Consider the following 15,917-nt stretch of genomic DNA (forward strand, 5'->3'; position numbering starts at 1 on the left):
TGAAAGAAATCAACAATTGTAAAAAGAAATGAAAGGAAAGCCAGAAGAAAACAAAAACATTAGCCAGCAACTTAGTGCAGAACTGGAAGCATTTGCAGTAAGTGTATTTTAACTGCTTTTGAAGATTAAAAAAAAAAAAAGGAAAAAAAAAAAAAGCTTAACAAGTAAGTGAGAATGTATTTACAGCAAACATTTCTTGGCCTGGTTCCTCAGCTGTCATGGTTATGACTGTGCAACTACTGCTGTGGGAACAGGCTGTGAGAATGTTTTCCTTGCTCTGCTTCCAATAGTCTCATCTCCAGCACAAATCGCACAGGTATGCATGTCTGCCCTCCTTTACATAAAATAAAACAAATGCAAAACATGCAACTGTTCTTCTGGATTTGACTAGGCAGGGAGAAATGGAGGGGAACTCCTGGTTTTCCAAAATGGCTGCTTTAGGGCTAGAACAGATACTGATACTTTCATATATTTATATTTTATTCCTGGAGCTTTAAAGAAAACAATTTTGAGGTTTAAAGGATTGCATCATCTCTCCGCAGCAAAGTTTAGAACTTTGTGTCTAAAAAAATGTCTTTGTGCTTTGTCCTTTAAGGAAAGAGGTGGCCACTTAATCATGTTCAGAAGTGTTTGCTAAACAGGAATATTGGTGGCAGAGAAACTAAGAAAAGAGAAGGCACTATTTATTTTCTTTCCTAAATGAAGCTTTTATTATTTGTATGAGACTTCACAAAATATCAAGTGTTGCAGGCACCTCATATGCCACTTTCCCACTCTCTCTGTTCTTTTGAAGTGATAAGTTAAATGCAAAAAAGAGTGTGCTTATCCTCGTATCTGTACTTGCACACTGTGGCAGCGCCTGAAAGGTGGGTGCCTGGCCTTCAGGAATGGAGTTTGAAAGTCGAAGAAAAACCTGAACTGGATCTATCTAGGATGGTGTGGATGCCTCCTTTGTCATTCCCAGTGTTGCTGAAAGATTATTTTCCCATCCTGGAGATACTTTCAGACTCTTTGCTATTGCATTAGCAGAACACATATGGTATCATAAAGAGTTCTGAAGTTTGAAGCTTGATGTGGAATAAATGGAAATTAATGGTGTTAAGGTCAAAGTTAGGAGGGTCACAGGCTGGAAATGAACAATACTGTCTTAGGAAAAGCCTATGAGATGTCTTGCTATCTGTGCGCCCAGGATTTCAGCACCTATGTGTAGCTCAGATTAGACAACTGAGTTTATGTATAGGGTCATGGTTGCTTCTGTGACTCTTGTTTTCCTTGTCTGGTGTCTGAGATAAATGGCACCTGCTTGAGAAATTAAAACTCATACCTTCCATCTTTTGTATGAATTGTCTCATATATCTAATTATGATATAAAAACACACAATTACAGCAGCAGAACCAGTATTCTGGCTTTAGTTTGTTTTTAAATGGCTGTGAGTACTCAGCTTTGTGTTGGATTCAGTGTTAACAGTGACAGTTTCATTTTGAACATGTCTGTCTGATGGGTCTTATAAGACGGTAGGGCTCCTCTTTCACAAGGCTGTATATAATTATTGGATCCCAAAAGGGTGTCCGGTTGACACCTGGTGCACAACAGATATTTTGGTATTTGCAGAAGACTTTTCACTGTCTGTCTATTTTATGGTGAAAATGTGCATGGTTTTGACTTGAGCATCCAAGTTACTCTGGATTACAGGCACCCAATTCTCATAATTCACAGTTTGAGTTGCTGTGAATCAGAAGAATTGCTTATGAGGTGTTAAGTGTTGGTTTTGGGGGCTGCCTTCCTAATTATTAGGTCAAATATGTAATAAATTGTACTAAAGGTACAGGAAAAGGTAAAGATTAATGTATTTTTTTTTTCTCCCAACCCAGAAAACCTTACCATTTTTCTGGCTTTTTTTTTTTTTCTCAATCAGCAGTATCTTTTAAAAGAAAAATAGTTTAAAGCAGAATTATGCCTTTGAATTGGTATCTTTTTCCGTGTAGTTAAATCAGTACTCAATTTATGTATTTTTTTTCTGTATATTAATTAAGAAGTAAGAATTGGAGTTGAATAAAAATCTAGAATGGAGATGAAAATACAGAACCTGCCAGTAATCATTTGATGACCCTAAATTCATGGTATCAGCATTTTCAGCAGATTATTTTAATTAGCTTTAGATTACAAATAACACTTCTGATTTATTGTTGCAGAATTAGAACTGAGGGCATGGGTGGATGCAAAAGCATGGATCTGCAAGCATGGCAGTTATTTTGGCAATCTTATGTATGAAGCTTTCATAGATTTTTTTTTTTGCCTAATCCGTAGTAAATGCTTTGACTACCCTAACAGTAAGCGCATCTTTAAATTGAAAAGTTATGTACGTTTTGCAACTGTATACACAATTCTTAAATTTATTTATGTTTATTATATCTTGTCTGCTCTTCTAATACACATTTGTATTCTACTCTTTGTAAATACAATCTGTATGTAGTTGGCTTTGCTCCTTTCTAACCTAAAGGCAGTTCATTAAACAGAAAACTTGTATCAGCTCACAGTCTATGGACGAGGCCGTGGTTAAGAATCCCAGTGAGTCAGTGATTTACTCTTGCCTGTGTTCTTGCTTACACTATCTTCACTCTCTCATCCCCCTTGAGTCTTCCTGTGGAAGCGAAAGGTTCTGTATACTTATTATGTGGCCTTGCTGTGATTTCTTGTTTCTTGTTGGATGCATTGATTATTGTACTCCAGGGTAAGCTGAGCAGAGTCCAATGCTGATTTCATTAGCAAGGGTAGACTATTCAGAATTCAGTGACTAGGGAGCATATGCTTGTGAATTTTAAGTACATAAAAGTTTGGACAGCAGAATTCTGTCAATGTTTGTGGGAAAACAGATTATTCCAAAATATATGCATGTAACATTTTATTGCTAAAAATTAATGTTATCTAACCTCAGAATAAGCAGCCTTGAGTTGAAACATCTCACCAGACAGAAAATCTAGCTCTGTATTGAGATTTACTATCTCTGGCCTCAGTTCAGTGATCTACATCTAATTGATTCTTTTCCAATTCTTATATTACTCTCTTTATGGTAATATTGGAGAGCTTTCTTCAGCAGCATCTTAAGTGATCTGAACAACATCTATGATGTTATTTTCTTCTGTCATCTTTTTTCTTGAAGGTCATTATGACTTGTGTCTTGAAACCCTGTATTCTGTACAAAAAAGCATTATACACTTAACAAATCTTTTTGACTTTTTAAATTTAATATTTTTCAGTTTAAGTACTAATGTAAAATCAGTTTCTCAGTGAGTCACGGAATTGTGCCTGTATTAACCTATCAATAAATGAAGAGTTACTTTTTTTAACCAGAATATAAACTGAAGTTTGAAGAAGTGAAATGACTTGTAAAGACTATTAGGCAAATAGCTTTCTGTTGTATAGCTTAGGCATTCAGTTTTGAATTATACATCAGATCTTAACATCATTTGAGAAATACTGGCTAAATTATATGTGGAGGGCTGGTTTAATAAATTTTTCCCGTTTGATATCAGTTACACAGACAGCATATGTAAATCTTATGAGTTGAAATGGATAATAATAATAACACTGCCTTAGAAGTGGTTTGTTAACTGATAGTTAAATAATGCTGATGTCCCTCTGTACTTAGGCAGAGCTCTAAGAGGCTTAATTGTTTAGGTGATATCCGTAAAGCAATTGCACCAACATGGTTATTAGTTTAATTGGATGATGTGATACTAACTCTCTTTCTTCTAATTTGTTTGGGTTTATGTTACTTTTTTTTTTTTTTGCTTAACTTTATTGCTGAAAGGCATAAGAAGAGAAAATTGTCTTCCACAATTATTTTCTGAACATCATTATTGAGAAGCTGAACTGCAGACAATTTTATGTCACTGAACGGGAAGAAGGTATATTTCTAAAGAAAAGTGTTCTGTGTTATATAGTATAGGCTGTTTGTGGGTCAAGGGTAGAGAGCATCAGAAGAATGATCAATCTCAAGACTGATTGCATAACACAGTTTGTTTCTCAAACTGTCTTTTAGAGAGCAAGTGTTTTGAATCACTGTGATATAAGAGTTTCATCTCAAAAAGGCTCTTCCATAGTAATAACTCAAATGTAGTGGGAAATTTATATGCACAATATTGCTGATACTATCTCCAGCAATTGTTGTGGGGATGCACAAAGCTACTCCTTTTCAGTTATCTCCAGTGAACCAGCCACAGACTCTTGAGGACATGTCAAGCTACTCTACATCTCAGTGCCTCTGAGGCTGCAGCCTTGGCTGGTCTTCCTGTGGTTGGGTAGGAGCCTGGTGTCCCTATCCTCAAACTCCTTGTTATTGTGTATTCTGGGTTATAATAATTTAGGTGGGTTTGTGTTGGTGAGGGTGATAGAAACCTCAGGCTTACTGCATCATATTCTTCATCTGCCTTCAGATCTTAACACTGTTTAAAAATAAAATAAAAAAAAAAATAATAATAATAATAATAAAATCAGGGAGGAGGAGGCCAGTTCCCATTTCAGTGGTTGACTTGAACACAGCTCTGATTTCTAGGCACTTAAAGTTTATATTTGAGCAGAATAGGAGAATTTCCTTCTCCTTATGGAAATTGTTGGAGAAAACTGTTCTGAGACTTCACCCCAATTTCTCTCTGAACTTTGGCAAAAGAAAAAGAAAAGTGACTGCTCAAAAATACCTTAGAGGGAATTTGAATTACTGCAGTGCATTGGTTTTTTGTGGTGGTAAATTGCAAGTCTTCAAGATTGGTTAAGCTTCATAGGACAAGTCAGAGTAGCAGTGTTCTTCATTCAGAAAGTGTCAAGTTGCATTAAGCACTATGGAATCTCCTGCTATAGTGAAAGAAGCTGCTGTGGTGCAAGTAATTATTTCAGTAGTGGAGAGAAAGTTTCTGTAGGGATTGAGCATCTCCTGTTCTTTAGTTTATCAAATATTTGTGAGAATAAGTTTTTTTTTTTTTTTTTTTAAATTACAGTATTGTAAGTTTCATCATACTATGAATAATCTGTTTTCATATAACGTGAAGCTGCATTTTAATCCCCACTGTCTATATATCTTTAACAGACTATTTAAGTAAATTTTCAGGGAATTAATTTTTAATGTTTGTTTCATGTGTTAACAGATATGTGAAAACTTCTATGCATATTCATACTGAGTTTACAACAAATTTTCTGAGCCTTGTTCTGTTCAGCTGTTTTCCTGCACAAAATCATGTATATATACCCAACACAGTAGTTAAGAGGTGTGGAGGTAGGCAGGAATAGACCTTAGGCTGTCTGCAATGTAGCTTTTAACTTTTCTGATACTGCTGTTCAGAGCTTGGCTGGCTGCTGCCAAGTCTGCACCTGCAGTGCTGCTTGATTGAAACTCTGCATGTATTCCTCTTAGTAAGAGCAAATAAATAATATCTTCTGTTATTTACCAAACACCAGGATTACTTCAAAACCACAAGCAGCAACCCTTCTGTACTAATATTCTGTCATAACGCACACAGGATTCTCAGGCTTAATTCCTCAACAGAAATGCCGTATTTTTTTTCTATACTCTATCTGAGGTTTGTCTTGGTATTTGGAACCCTTGCTCAAAATGCATATCTGGTGCTTTGATTATGAATTGTCACATAAACAGTGATTGATTCAAGTAATTTACATGGAAGCATTCATGGTGTTTCTGAGCAAGGGAAAAAAACACAGAAGCACATGGCACTTAATTATGTTGCTTAACAATAAATGTCAAGTTTCATCTTTTTTTAAAAAAGCTTTATGATATATTTAAGGAAAGCAAAATTATATTTCTATGGTTTGAAATGTTTTACACACTGTATATATTAGAACATTGAAGGTTTTAGCACTCTTAGACATTGGTGGAAGTGATGACAGGTTACAGATGCTACAAGGCAGGCTTTTGTAACTGCTGTCTGCTTAGTGCTTGCAAAAGGAACTCCTTTAGTGTAACATGCTGTTAAGCTGAGCTCATTTACTAGTATGCAAGGACGTTTGCATGCAGGCACACTTAGAACCATAGAACATGAGGACTGATGATCCTGGGTTGGTGAATTCTTGCATATAAACAGGATTTGCGTTCGAATTTGTTTTGTATCACAGCTTGATTATACATCCCATTTTAATAATGTTGAAAGAATGTCAGTAACAGACTTCAGAATGCCTCTCCTATGATTATATGTTCCAATTCTAAGTTAATTAAAAATGTCTCTTTCTGCTTTATCAATATTTAGTAAAAGTCTTGGATTTTTTTTCTCATTTAATAGTGTGCATTTATAGTGTGCATTTCTATAACAAATAGTTACACCTTCCAAATTATATTCAATAATATGTTTAATAAAAGCCTGTCGTATTGCATTCTCCTCTGGGAGAGTGTTGGAGGAGAAACCGAGCTCCAGTGTTCATCATATTCCTATTCTGCAGTAAGCGGAAGTCTGCAGAGTGAAATGTGGTGAGGTGCAGAATTCTCCAGCCTGCATCCGAATAGATCTATACTGGCTACAGGATATTGTTCGCTCCTAGGCAAAGACACTAGCTTACTTATCTTTAACTATTTAAAAAAAAAAAAAAAAGTCCTTTTGAATAAGGAGCAGTTTTCCAATCCAGTTTGGCGTCCAACTTCCAGGAGTTGTACTGGTGCAATTCTAAGTTATTTGGAGGATGATTCTGGTACATATTCAACACATGCACTTCTAGATATATTTCTTGTTTTAGTTTTGATCTAGCATGACAGGAGCCTGTCTTGCTGCTACTGTGTAAAGCAGCAAAATGTCCTTTACACTGCTGCTATGCTGGTGTATTTTCTCCTTTTTTTTCCTTGTCAGATTTATAGGAATTATCTTCATCAAATTAATTGTGTTCTGCTATAATTTTTTCAATCTATTAATTTGAAGAAAATAAAGAAATAAGGTGATTTCAGTGCCGTAAATTAGCTAAAGCATTATAATGTAATTGCCATGTGTGTTAAGAGTATTTTTTCTGTTGCCTAGCAATGAGATTTACCATGAGGTTCACCATGTGCTTAAAATTCCATTGTTAACATCTGTTCACAGAGGTTCATAACTTGAACAAAAATCATTACTTATAATTACTTATAATACAATCCAGGAAATTCTTGTTATGGGTCACTTACTAAGCAAGGTTGAGGCAGATAACTCTAATACATTTAAATTTCTTTACCCTTTCTCCAGTTCTACAAAGTGAATTTTGAAAACAGCTTATTCAGTCATCTCTGGTAAAGGTGGTGAGGGTTGTTTTTTGTTTTTTTTGTTTGTTTGTTTGTTTATTTTTGAACTATTTTGCAGTATTCTTTGAGGTTATGTAGTAAAGAACTAGAAACTACTCAGTATCTAAGTTTTTCTACAACCATAACTGGTTTTGGCAGACTAGGTTAGAGAGTCAGAATAACAGTAGGGATGGACAGTTGCAAGTGTTTCAGGACTGCATCTTGCTGCAAGGCAGAAGGCAAAAAATGAGGTTATTTCCACAGAAGGATTTAAGGAAGGAGAACACGATGAGTGGACTGGTAAATTTGGGCTTAACAAGAGATGCCAAGATCATGCATTATAAAGACACAAGGGAAAAAAGTCATTTTGATGTAAACCTTTGTATGAACTAAACACTCATTATTGTTACAAAATAGCTGTGATTATCATGAAGGCTCTATTCTTGTATACTTAAATATATACCTTTTTATGGCAGATGTGTTTTAGGGCAGCTGAAAATCTTAAAGGAATTTGACTTTTCTCTTGTTGCAAGCTGTGGCTGTTTTATAGCATCTGTATCAATAACCTTTCAAGTTGTCACCTTTGTAATAGTTAATTTTTAATTAAGAAGCATAGATATTTGAAGTTCATGCCTTCTTGTGAGCAAAGATAATTTTATCTGGAAAAGGAGACATCTTCAAGCACTGGTATGTAATTAATATTGCTAATTACAAAACAAGATAAAAATAAGTAAAAATGGTAGATATTTAAAATAATCTGGCTTCTGTATCTCATGCTTATGTTTAGGGTGTACACTTTTGCACATAAGTGAGATTCTTCCTTGGAATTAAAATCTCGATGTGATTATGAATGTTAATTACTTAAGAAATCTGCTCAGCATATGTCATTTTCACTGACAAAATATTTATAGTATTATAATATAGATTAATGCTAAATATAAAAAAGCATATGCAGTGTTTGCTGTGGTTAAAAAAAGTAGCATTTTCTGTTTAGCTAGAAATGGTCTTTGGCACTATTTAGCATTTCTGCAGCGTTTGTAAAGGAAAGAGGAATGGGAGGAGGGCCTGATATAAATTCAGAGTCCCTAATTTAGATGCCGAAAGTAAGATTTGGTAACTCACCCATCCACCTTTTCCAGGAAGTGCTTTGAAATCTTCTGTCTTTATCAGTCAGCCCTGAACCATTCTCTTTCTTGCTGGACTGCTACACTGTATTAGTGGGCTGGATTTAGCATCATTTGTGCTTCCCCAGCATCTTCATCTGTACGAAGACTTGATGAACATTCCCTTGAGGAAGTCTGACACTCCAGAACAATAACTGGCAACAGGCAAAAATGGCAATTGCTTTTGCTGTTCAGTTGACACTAAGGAAATGTGCAAAATAAAAGAGAAGATAAAATTCTATTTTTGTTTGGCATTTTCTTATTTTGTGGAGGTCATAGACTCCATCTGTAGTTGAATCAGATGCAGCATCTAATCACATTGTGTGGACAAGAAGAGTGAAGGGACATTTATGCATCTTCATTGTTCTTAATGTGGCTATGATTTCTAAGGCTTCTGTACTGCAGAGACAAAAGACCTCATATCACTATTGCTGGCTAGGAAGAGTGCACTGGTATTAACCTACACTGTGTCAGAGTCAAATCATGGGTCTCTTGAGGCTTAGTTTGCCACTGGGAAATGTTTAGGCAAAGCATAGCTTGGCTTTACATAATATGGAGTAGTACTATTTCCCTCCCTGGGTTAGGAGGGGCTTCATTGCTCAACAGCTCCCCTGGATTGGAGCTCACAGAGAATGAGCACTGAAGTACTGAGCATTTCAAAGAGAGTTATTTAGCTCACCAGGAAGTCTGTACTGGTCAAGAACATAAATAATCACAGCAATTCCAGAATTTGAGCCTAGGACCTTTCATCACTTTCATTTGATGCCCCATTAGTCTTGATTTATTCTCGGATGTCTTGTGTACATTGTAGATCTGTGTATTATACCTGGTGACTTTAATTTAACAAATCATTTTTTTTTACTAGGAAAAATAGCTGTTTATTAAATAGCAGCACATTCAGTACCAATAGTTCTCCATGCATGAATAACCTTACAGAAACAACCAAAAAAGGATTTGCTGAGGAGATTGTAGATAATTTCAAAGAACTGATAAGTTGTAAGCAAAATTAGTCAAAAATTGATGGAAATAGTTCCTAAGCAATATTTGTTACACAACAAATGACATTGTCTCCGTATCATTCTTTGTGGTGTCCTTGAGTTTACCTGTTCTACATAGCATGTTTTATTTCAGTCCTTGTGTCCTTTAGAGTGCCTTAAATAAGAGCCCTTCAAAAGTCCAACATATTTTATTGTTTCCTTCTAGGTTGACTGGGGTCAACTGGACTATTTGGTAATTGATATGCCACCTGGGACAGGGGATGTACAGCTGTCAATCTCACAGAATATTCCAATTGCAGGTATCATTTGACTGCTTCTGAGATTTGAAATAAAGTCTGGTAGCGTTAGAGAAGTAATTTTTTAATAACAATGGTAAAAATTCTATTGTTTTTATAACACACTAAGTAACTATTGTGTCAGTAGCTTAGTGATGGGAAAAAGTACTGCCAGGGATTTTTAGCATGTCTGTTATTGAGATTGTGTTGCATTCTTTTCAACTAAGCTTCATAAAGATTGAGAAGTCAACTATTTCAGTATTCTGGAAAGAAAGGCAGGTACGCCAAAGACTGTTAAGGCTAATACAGAAAAGTAGTTCCTTTGTCTCTAGCTGCTACATACTAATGTTAATACAATAAAATAATTTTTCTTCATGATTGCTTTTTAATTAGAAGCTGGCAATGCTGTTAATGCACAGCATGTATTCAGTTAAACTGTGCAGCACTATAGTGCACTGATGCATTAATTTTCCTCTTGTGTTATGAATTTGAGTTTTTGTAGGTGATATGAACTTTGACAAATCAGTCTTGAGATATATAGGTTGCCTTCTAATCCCATTGGCTTAAGCAGGAGTTAGAAATACGGCTAGTGAAAGGATCTGCTTAGCATCTCATGAGATCTAATAGAGTGTAATGGTATTACCTGTCTGACATACTTCAACAAAAGCAATTGCTAGTAACCTGTCCAATGAATGTTAGGAACTTAGTGGGATAGACGGAGTCATTTTAAAATCAGGCAAATAGTATATTTATTTTGTAAGGTGCAGTCTTGTTAATGATAGTAATGATAGTTACTCATATATCTACAAGCCTGAATGTCTGAAAAAGTTAAATCTAGTGCTAAAACTATGTGCTGGTACCTCACAAGCTTCCATGATGTCAAGTTTAGAAAAACCTAAGTGTTTTGACATATATGAAACTCAAATGTTAATCCAGCTGCAATGCTGTTGCCCCCGAATTGTTAATTATTTCTGGGGATTTATTCTGCTCTCTGTGGTTGTGTTGAGTGGTGAAAGGTTATACAAATCAACATAACTGTGACAAAAGATTTAATAATTTTTTCACTTAAGAAGTATGAGTCTTCTATTGCTTTTGCTTATCTGTGACTTCTAATGTATGATGAGAAGAAAATCATGAGTCAAGCCCATTTTCTCAAAGAATCATAGGATATTGTGAGTTGAAAGGGACCCACAAACATCATTGAGACCAACTCTTGGTATTGGAATTTAGTGCATGTTGCACACACAGGTCAGTACAAAATAATGTCTCCTGTTTATTTCCGTGGAAACTACAACAGCTACAAAGATCATCACAATGACATTACTTGATAGAATAAATTCTCAGCTACCAAAGACTATTCTTCAACAGTCACCACCATTAGATATGCACTTTTGCCAGCCGTGAATAAGAGCCTGCATGCCACACATACAGATCTGCACTAGAGGAGGTGACCCGCTGTTGCCAGTGCATAAATGCACTACCAGCTGCCTCACTGTGCTCACATTTACTGCTGGGTCTCCATAAACATTCAGGAAGCATTGAAGAGAATGTCAGTGGTTGCAGTTTTTTCCTCATGAAGGAATTCAGTTCCACACCTTTTCTTCACATCCACAAAATGGCATTTTCATGTTAGATGCCATTCTGTCAGTGCCCCTTTGCTGCCATCTGTCACACAGCAAGAAAATGTAATGGAATGCTGGTGGTAATGTTCAACTTCTACTGCCATCTAATCAAAATTTGCCTGTGATGTCGTCAGCCAGCATAATAAAGTAGGCATTACTTTTGGAGTACTGGTAGCAGATCAGGAGGGCTTTTTACTACCGAGGTTTTTAGCAATGATGTGTAGTATAACAGTGGCACGAAATTTTTGGTAAGGTAGAATTTCACATTAAATCTTGTGTGTAAAGGCAATAAAACTATGAAATCCAAGAGGTGTAGATTATGAGTTGTTTTAATATATGGTGGTATATTGTTGATTGCTTTTCACTCACTTAACAAAGAGATCAATAGATTCTTGATCTTCTTGAGATTTTGTGCCATTTTCCCCCAGAATTCTATACTGCCTTCAGAAGTGTCACTGGTTGTGGTGCTACTGCACTGTCCTCTCTTGCAGAAAAGTGGTGTTGGAATTCACTTTAGTCCTGCATTTCCTAGTTTTCTAAGTTGCGTTGAAGTATGTTTATGGAAGATCACAAGTTGTTTCTAATTGATATACTGCATCAGTAAATGGAAACCTTAATTTAGATAGATTTTTTTTCCTAGTGTGGCTTCTCAGAATGTAAAAGGTGCTTAAAAAAGATTTTTTTGCTGATAGCAATGTTCTTATTTTTGTGGGAGTGTAACAAATTGAAGAACTAAGAATAAATATTTATTTTTTTATTCAGTATTTGAATAAGTTTTCAGTTAAATATGGTTGTTATAAGCTGTTATAAGTTGTTATAAGTTGTTTTCATACCTTTTCAATTTTGAGGTAAGTTGAAATAGACAAGATGTTGAATTAAGATAAAGGAAATTACTTAAAACCAAGAACAAGCAGTACAGATTCTCTTTATATGCCATAAGGGAGATTAAATTCCTTTCCCATGCCTCTTCAAACAATGAACTATAGGGTGTTTTTTAAATTTTTAAGACTGATTTTTTTTTTTTTACAGCCTCCTAGCTGAAGATTGCATGTTGAGTTCTAAAATCACATCACTACCACAGTTGCTCAGTTCATCTTGTTACTACTTCTATCTGAACTTCATAAAATTGGAAATGATGCCATCAGTTTACATTTGCATTTCAGTTTGGTTGGTGTAGTACAGTGTCTTAGTTGAGGTCAACTCTTTTACACTCAGCTAGTGTAAAAATAAGTCTATTGTGTTTTTGAATAAGACCGACATCGCAGACAGTGATTAAGATTTACAAATCCATGTGTTCTAACATGGATTACAATTTAGCAATTTATATAGAATTTCCCCTGCTGTCTATTGTGGGTATTTTTCATTCTTTTTGGAAGGGCTTCTTTTTTTGTATTACAAATTTGACTATACTTTTTTTTTTTACTCTCGTTAATTGGTTGCTGTGAATTCAAGGCTCCATAGACTTGTTTAGCATACCTTTATTTCCTTCAGCACTGTTGCTTTCAGGGGTTCAGAAGATAGTGATGCAGATCTCAATGCAGATGTCTTTAGAGCAGGTTACAGGATTCTCCTGTTTTTTTATGAGCTTCATCTTCATTTGCAATTCATGTTTCCAAACAATGTGCTGTCTTTGTTTTATTTATTTTTTAGTTTTACAGAAAGTAGTTGTTGTGCCGTTCTGTTTCTGCTTCACTTTTCTTGTTCTTTGTTATTCCTTTGAGAATACTTGGACAGTCATGGTATTAGCAGCATAATTTTTCTTTCCTCAGAGACAGTGTGTATATCCTAGCTAAGTACATTCAGAAGTGCATTATCTAGTTTGCATGAAAGTTGTACTTTGATTTGCATGCATGCATATGTGAGATACAGTATTTGCATTATGTTTTCATTACTTATCTATGGCTTCCTAGGAACACACAGTGTAGAAAAAAAATATTTTCTCTAAATAAATTTACAGAACCTGCATGAATTTTTTTGCCAGTTACTTGACCAAGTTTTTCTGTGGGTGTGACAGAGCTATCGCAAAGGGGAGGGATGTGATGTGTAAATCTGTAGCACTGCAACACTCGTCAATAAGAGATGAACCTATGGGATGTGTGATAGGGTACTGAGTCTTAATGTTAGAATAACTTTTTATCCTGCATCACAGCTCCTGATATTTTCTTGATTTGCAGAAAGGTTAGAGGAATACATAACACAACAAAATATATATTTTAATTCTGATCATCGTTAAAGACAATGTCAGCCTCACGCAATTTCAGTTGAAATGGCAGCTGTGTGTGTGCATTTATTCTTTAAAATATGACATCCAAGGTAACTATTGGGATTTTTTTGTTTTATTATACTTAGTCACCTTACAAGCAGATACCTTATTTAGCATACTGTTCATTAATCATCTGTAGCTTTTCTCATGCTTGCATTCATTTTTCAACAAACTATCAGATGAGAAATGATTACTTAAGAACGTGGAAGATGTTTTTATTTCACTCCAGCTTTTTTCTTCAGATGCCAGTCTATTTTCCACATAGAAATCCTAGATCAGCCTGGACAGAAAGGTTTTGTTTGTGACCTGTTGCTACTTAATGCATGGGTAGGAGAAAGTACCTGCTTGTTGTAAAAGGGTTCCTGTGCCCTGTTAGCACAAGCACTTCTTCCTCCTTCAGAAGCTGAACTGTGGAAGCTGTTAACTGTGTTAGTCTGCTTGTTGACCGTTCTTTATTAATGTTAAAGTGAAGTTAGCATTAGTCAAATGTGACAACTTGACAGCTTTAGAGATGACACTGTCTCAGTTGACATCTGGCTCCGGGTTAATACTGGAGTTGTCACTTCATTTGGTAAAATCTGTCATGTGACGTTTTTTTTCTACGAACTTCAAGATGCCACCTGGTCAGTAGAAAGTGGGCTGAGGCAAACCAAAAATTTCACATCTTGCTGAACAGTCTTTTATTTGATACATCGGTGAATTTATACAGGAGACCTAAAGGTAAAAGGTATTGTTTTATTTCAGTGCATTTAATTTTGCACTTTCAAAAGTAACATTTTCTTCTCCACACAAAGCATATGTTATTATAACAAACTTATTATAAGCTTTAAAAAGGCTACTGTTGAAAATTAGAGAAGATTATTAATCAAGATAAGTGAAGTGAAATGCAATGTGAATGCCGTTTTGTTTTGTTTCAAGTTCCATAAAAAAAGAAGCATTGTCATTGCTAGCCATACAGGGAATGACATCCATCACCTTTTACATTTTAAACCTATACAGCACACAGATTCCACCATCTTTTTGTTGCTTTATCCTGCAAACTGTGTAGTTTTTGTAATGACTGCATGACTGCATTTTTTTAACCAATACACAGATCTTAATCAACTCCTGAATGTTTACCAAAGGAATTATGTCAAAAAGGAATTCTCAGAAAATTGTGATAAATAGGATTTTTGACTGATTTAAAAAAAAAAGCATATTTTTACGAATTAAACTTTAAAAGTAGTAGCAATATTTTTTTGTTCAAAAGTGTAAATTGAGGAAGGAATGGATAGAGGTATATTACCAACTTGAATGCCAATTGTTTTCATTAATTCTGAAAGCATGTTATTAACCATTATGTGCCAAACTGCTGAACCAAACTATTCATATTTATTGCAGTGCCAAGCAGACCATAGGTGCAGCCTTGTGGACAGCTTGTAGACTGTTATAGCAGTGCGTGCCTCTGTGGTGGTTTCACAATGACAGCCAACTGAACTCACTGCAGTGCACCCTCCCCCCTGAAGGAACAGATGGAGAAAATACCATGGAAGAAGGCTTAAGGGTGGAGAGTATGCAGAGGTTGCTCACCAATTACTGTCATGGGCAAAACATACTCAACGCTGGGAGGGAGATAGAATTATTGCCTATTGCTAACAGACTAGAACAGTGAAAAACAAAAAGCATGCTGAAATCACTTTCCTCTATAATCCATCCTCTCCCACCTCCTTCCCCTTAGTGGTACATGGTAAAAGAGGAGTAGGGGTCAGTGGTAAGTCCGTAATGCTTCACCTCTGCTGTTTCTTCATGGTCTTTCTGCCCCTGCTTCAGCTTGAGGTGCCTCCTATGGGATCGTGTCCCTGAACTAACCCTGCATAGGATTCCCACAGGCTGCAGTTCTTCAAGTACCCATCCTTCAGGACTGGACTGCTGCAGCACAGGTCCCTGTGGGCAGCAGCTCCCCCAGCCGCCCTGCCCCACTGCAGACTCCTTTCTGTGGGCTGCAGCCCCAGCCTGGGACTGCTCCTGCAGGTGCTTTCCATTGGCTATACTTCCTCCAGGCCATCTACTGTGATGCTGTGGGCTCTTCTATAGCTGCACATGGGAATCTCTGCATGGTGCCTGTGGGCTGCAGGTGGACAACCTGTTCTTCCATGGGCCTCTCCTGTGCAGGAAGGAACTTCTGCTCTGTGTCTGGAACACCTCCTGCCCTCCTTCTGAGCTGACCTTGGTGGCTGCAGGGCTGTTTCTGTCACGTTTTCTCACCCACAGTAGTTTCTCCCTTTCTCAAATCTGCTATGCCAGAGGCACACCCAGTGTTGCTCATTGCTCAGTTCTATCAGTGGCAAGTCCCCTTGGGAGCAGCTGGAG

General features: G+C 36.3%; 1 protein-coding gene across 2 annotated transcripts in view; it reads left to right on the plus strand.

Moving 5' to 3' along the window:
* The window catches only part of NUBPL (NUBP iron-sulfur cluster assembly factor, mitochondrial), an 82,375-nt gene that overhangs the window by 39,413 nt on the left and 27,045 nt on the right, over window positions 1-15,917 (plus strand). For both annotated transcript variants that reach the window (XR_014883621.1, XM_010711664.4), the window contains exon 7: window positions 9,614-9,707. Coding sequence is in view for 1 of the 2 variants with exons in the window: in XM_010711664.4 (XP_010709966.2) it covers window positions 9,614-9,707 (94 nt within the window). In the remaining variant the exon portion in view is untranslated. The remainder of the gene's footprint in view (window positions 1-9,613; window positions 9,708-15,917) is intronic.

Source organism: Meleagris gallopavo, chromosome 5 (assembly GCF_905368555.1).
Source record: "Meleagris gallopavo chromosome 5, MGAL_WU_HG_1.1, whole genome shotgun sequence".
NCBI classification, from domain to species: Eukaryota; Metazoa; Chordata; class Aves; order Galliformes; family Phasianidae; genus Meleagris; species Meleagris gallopavo.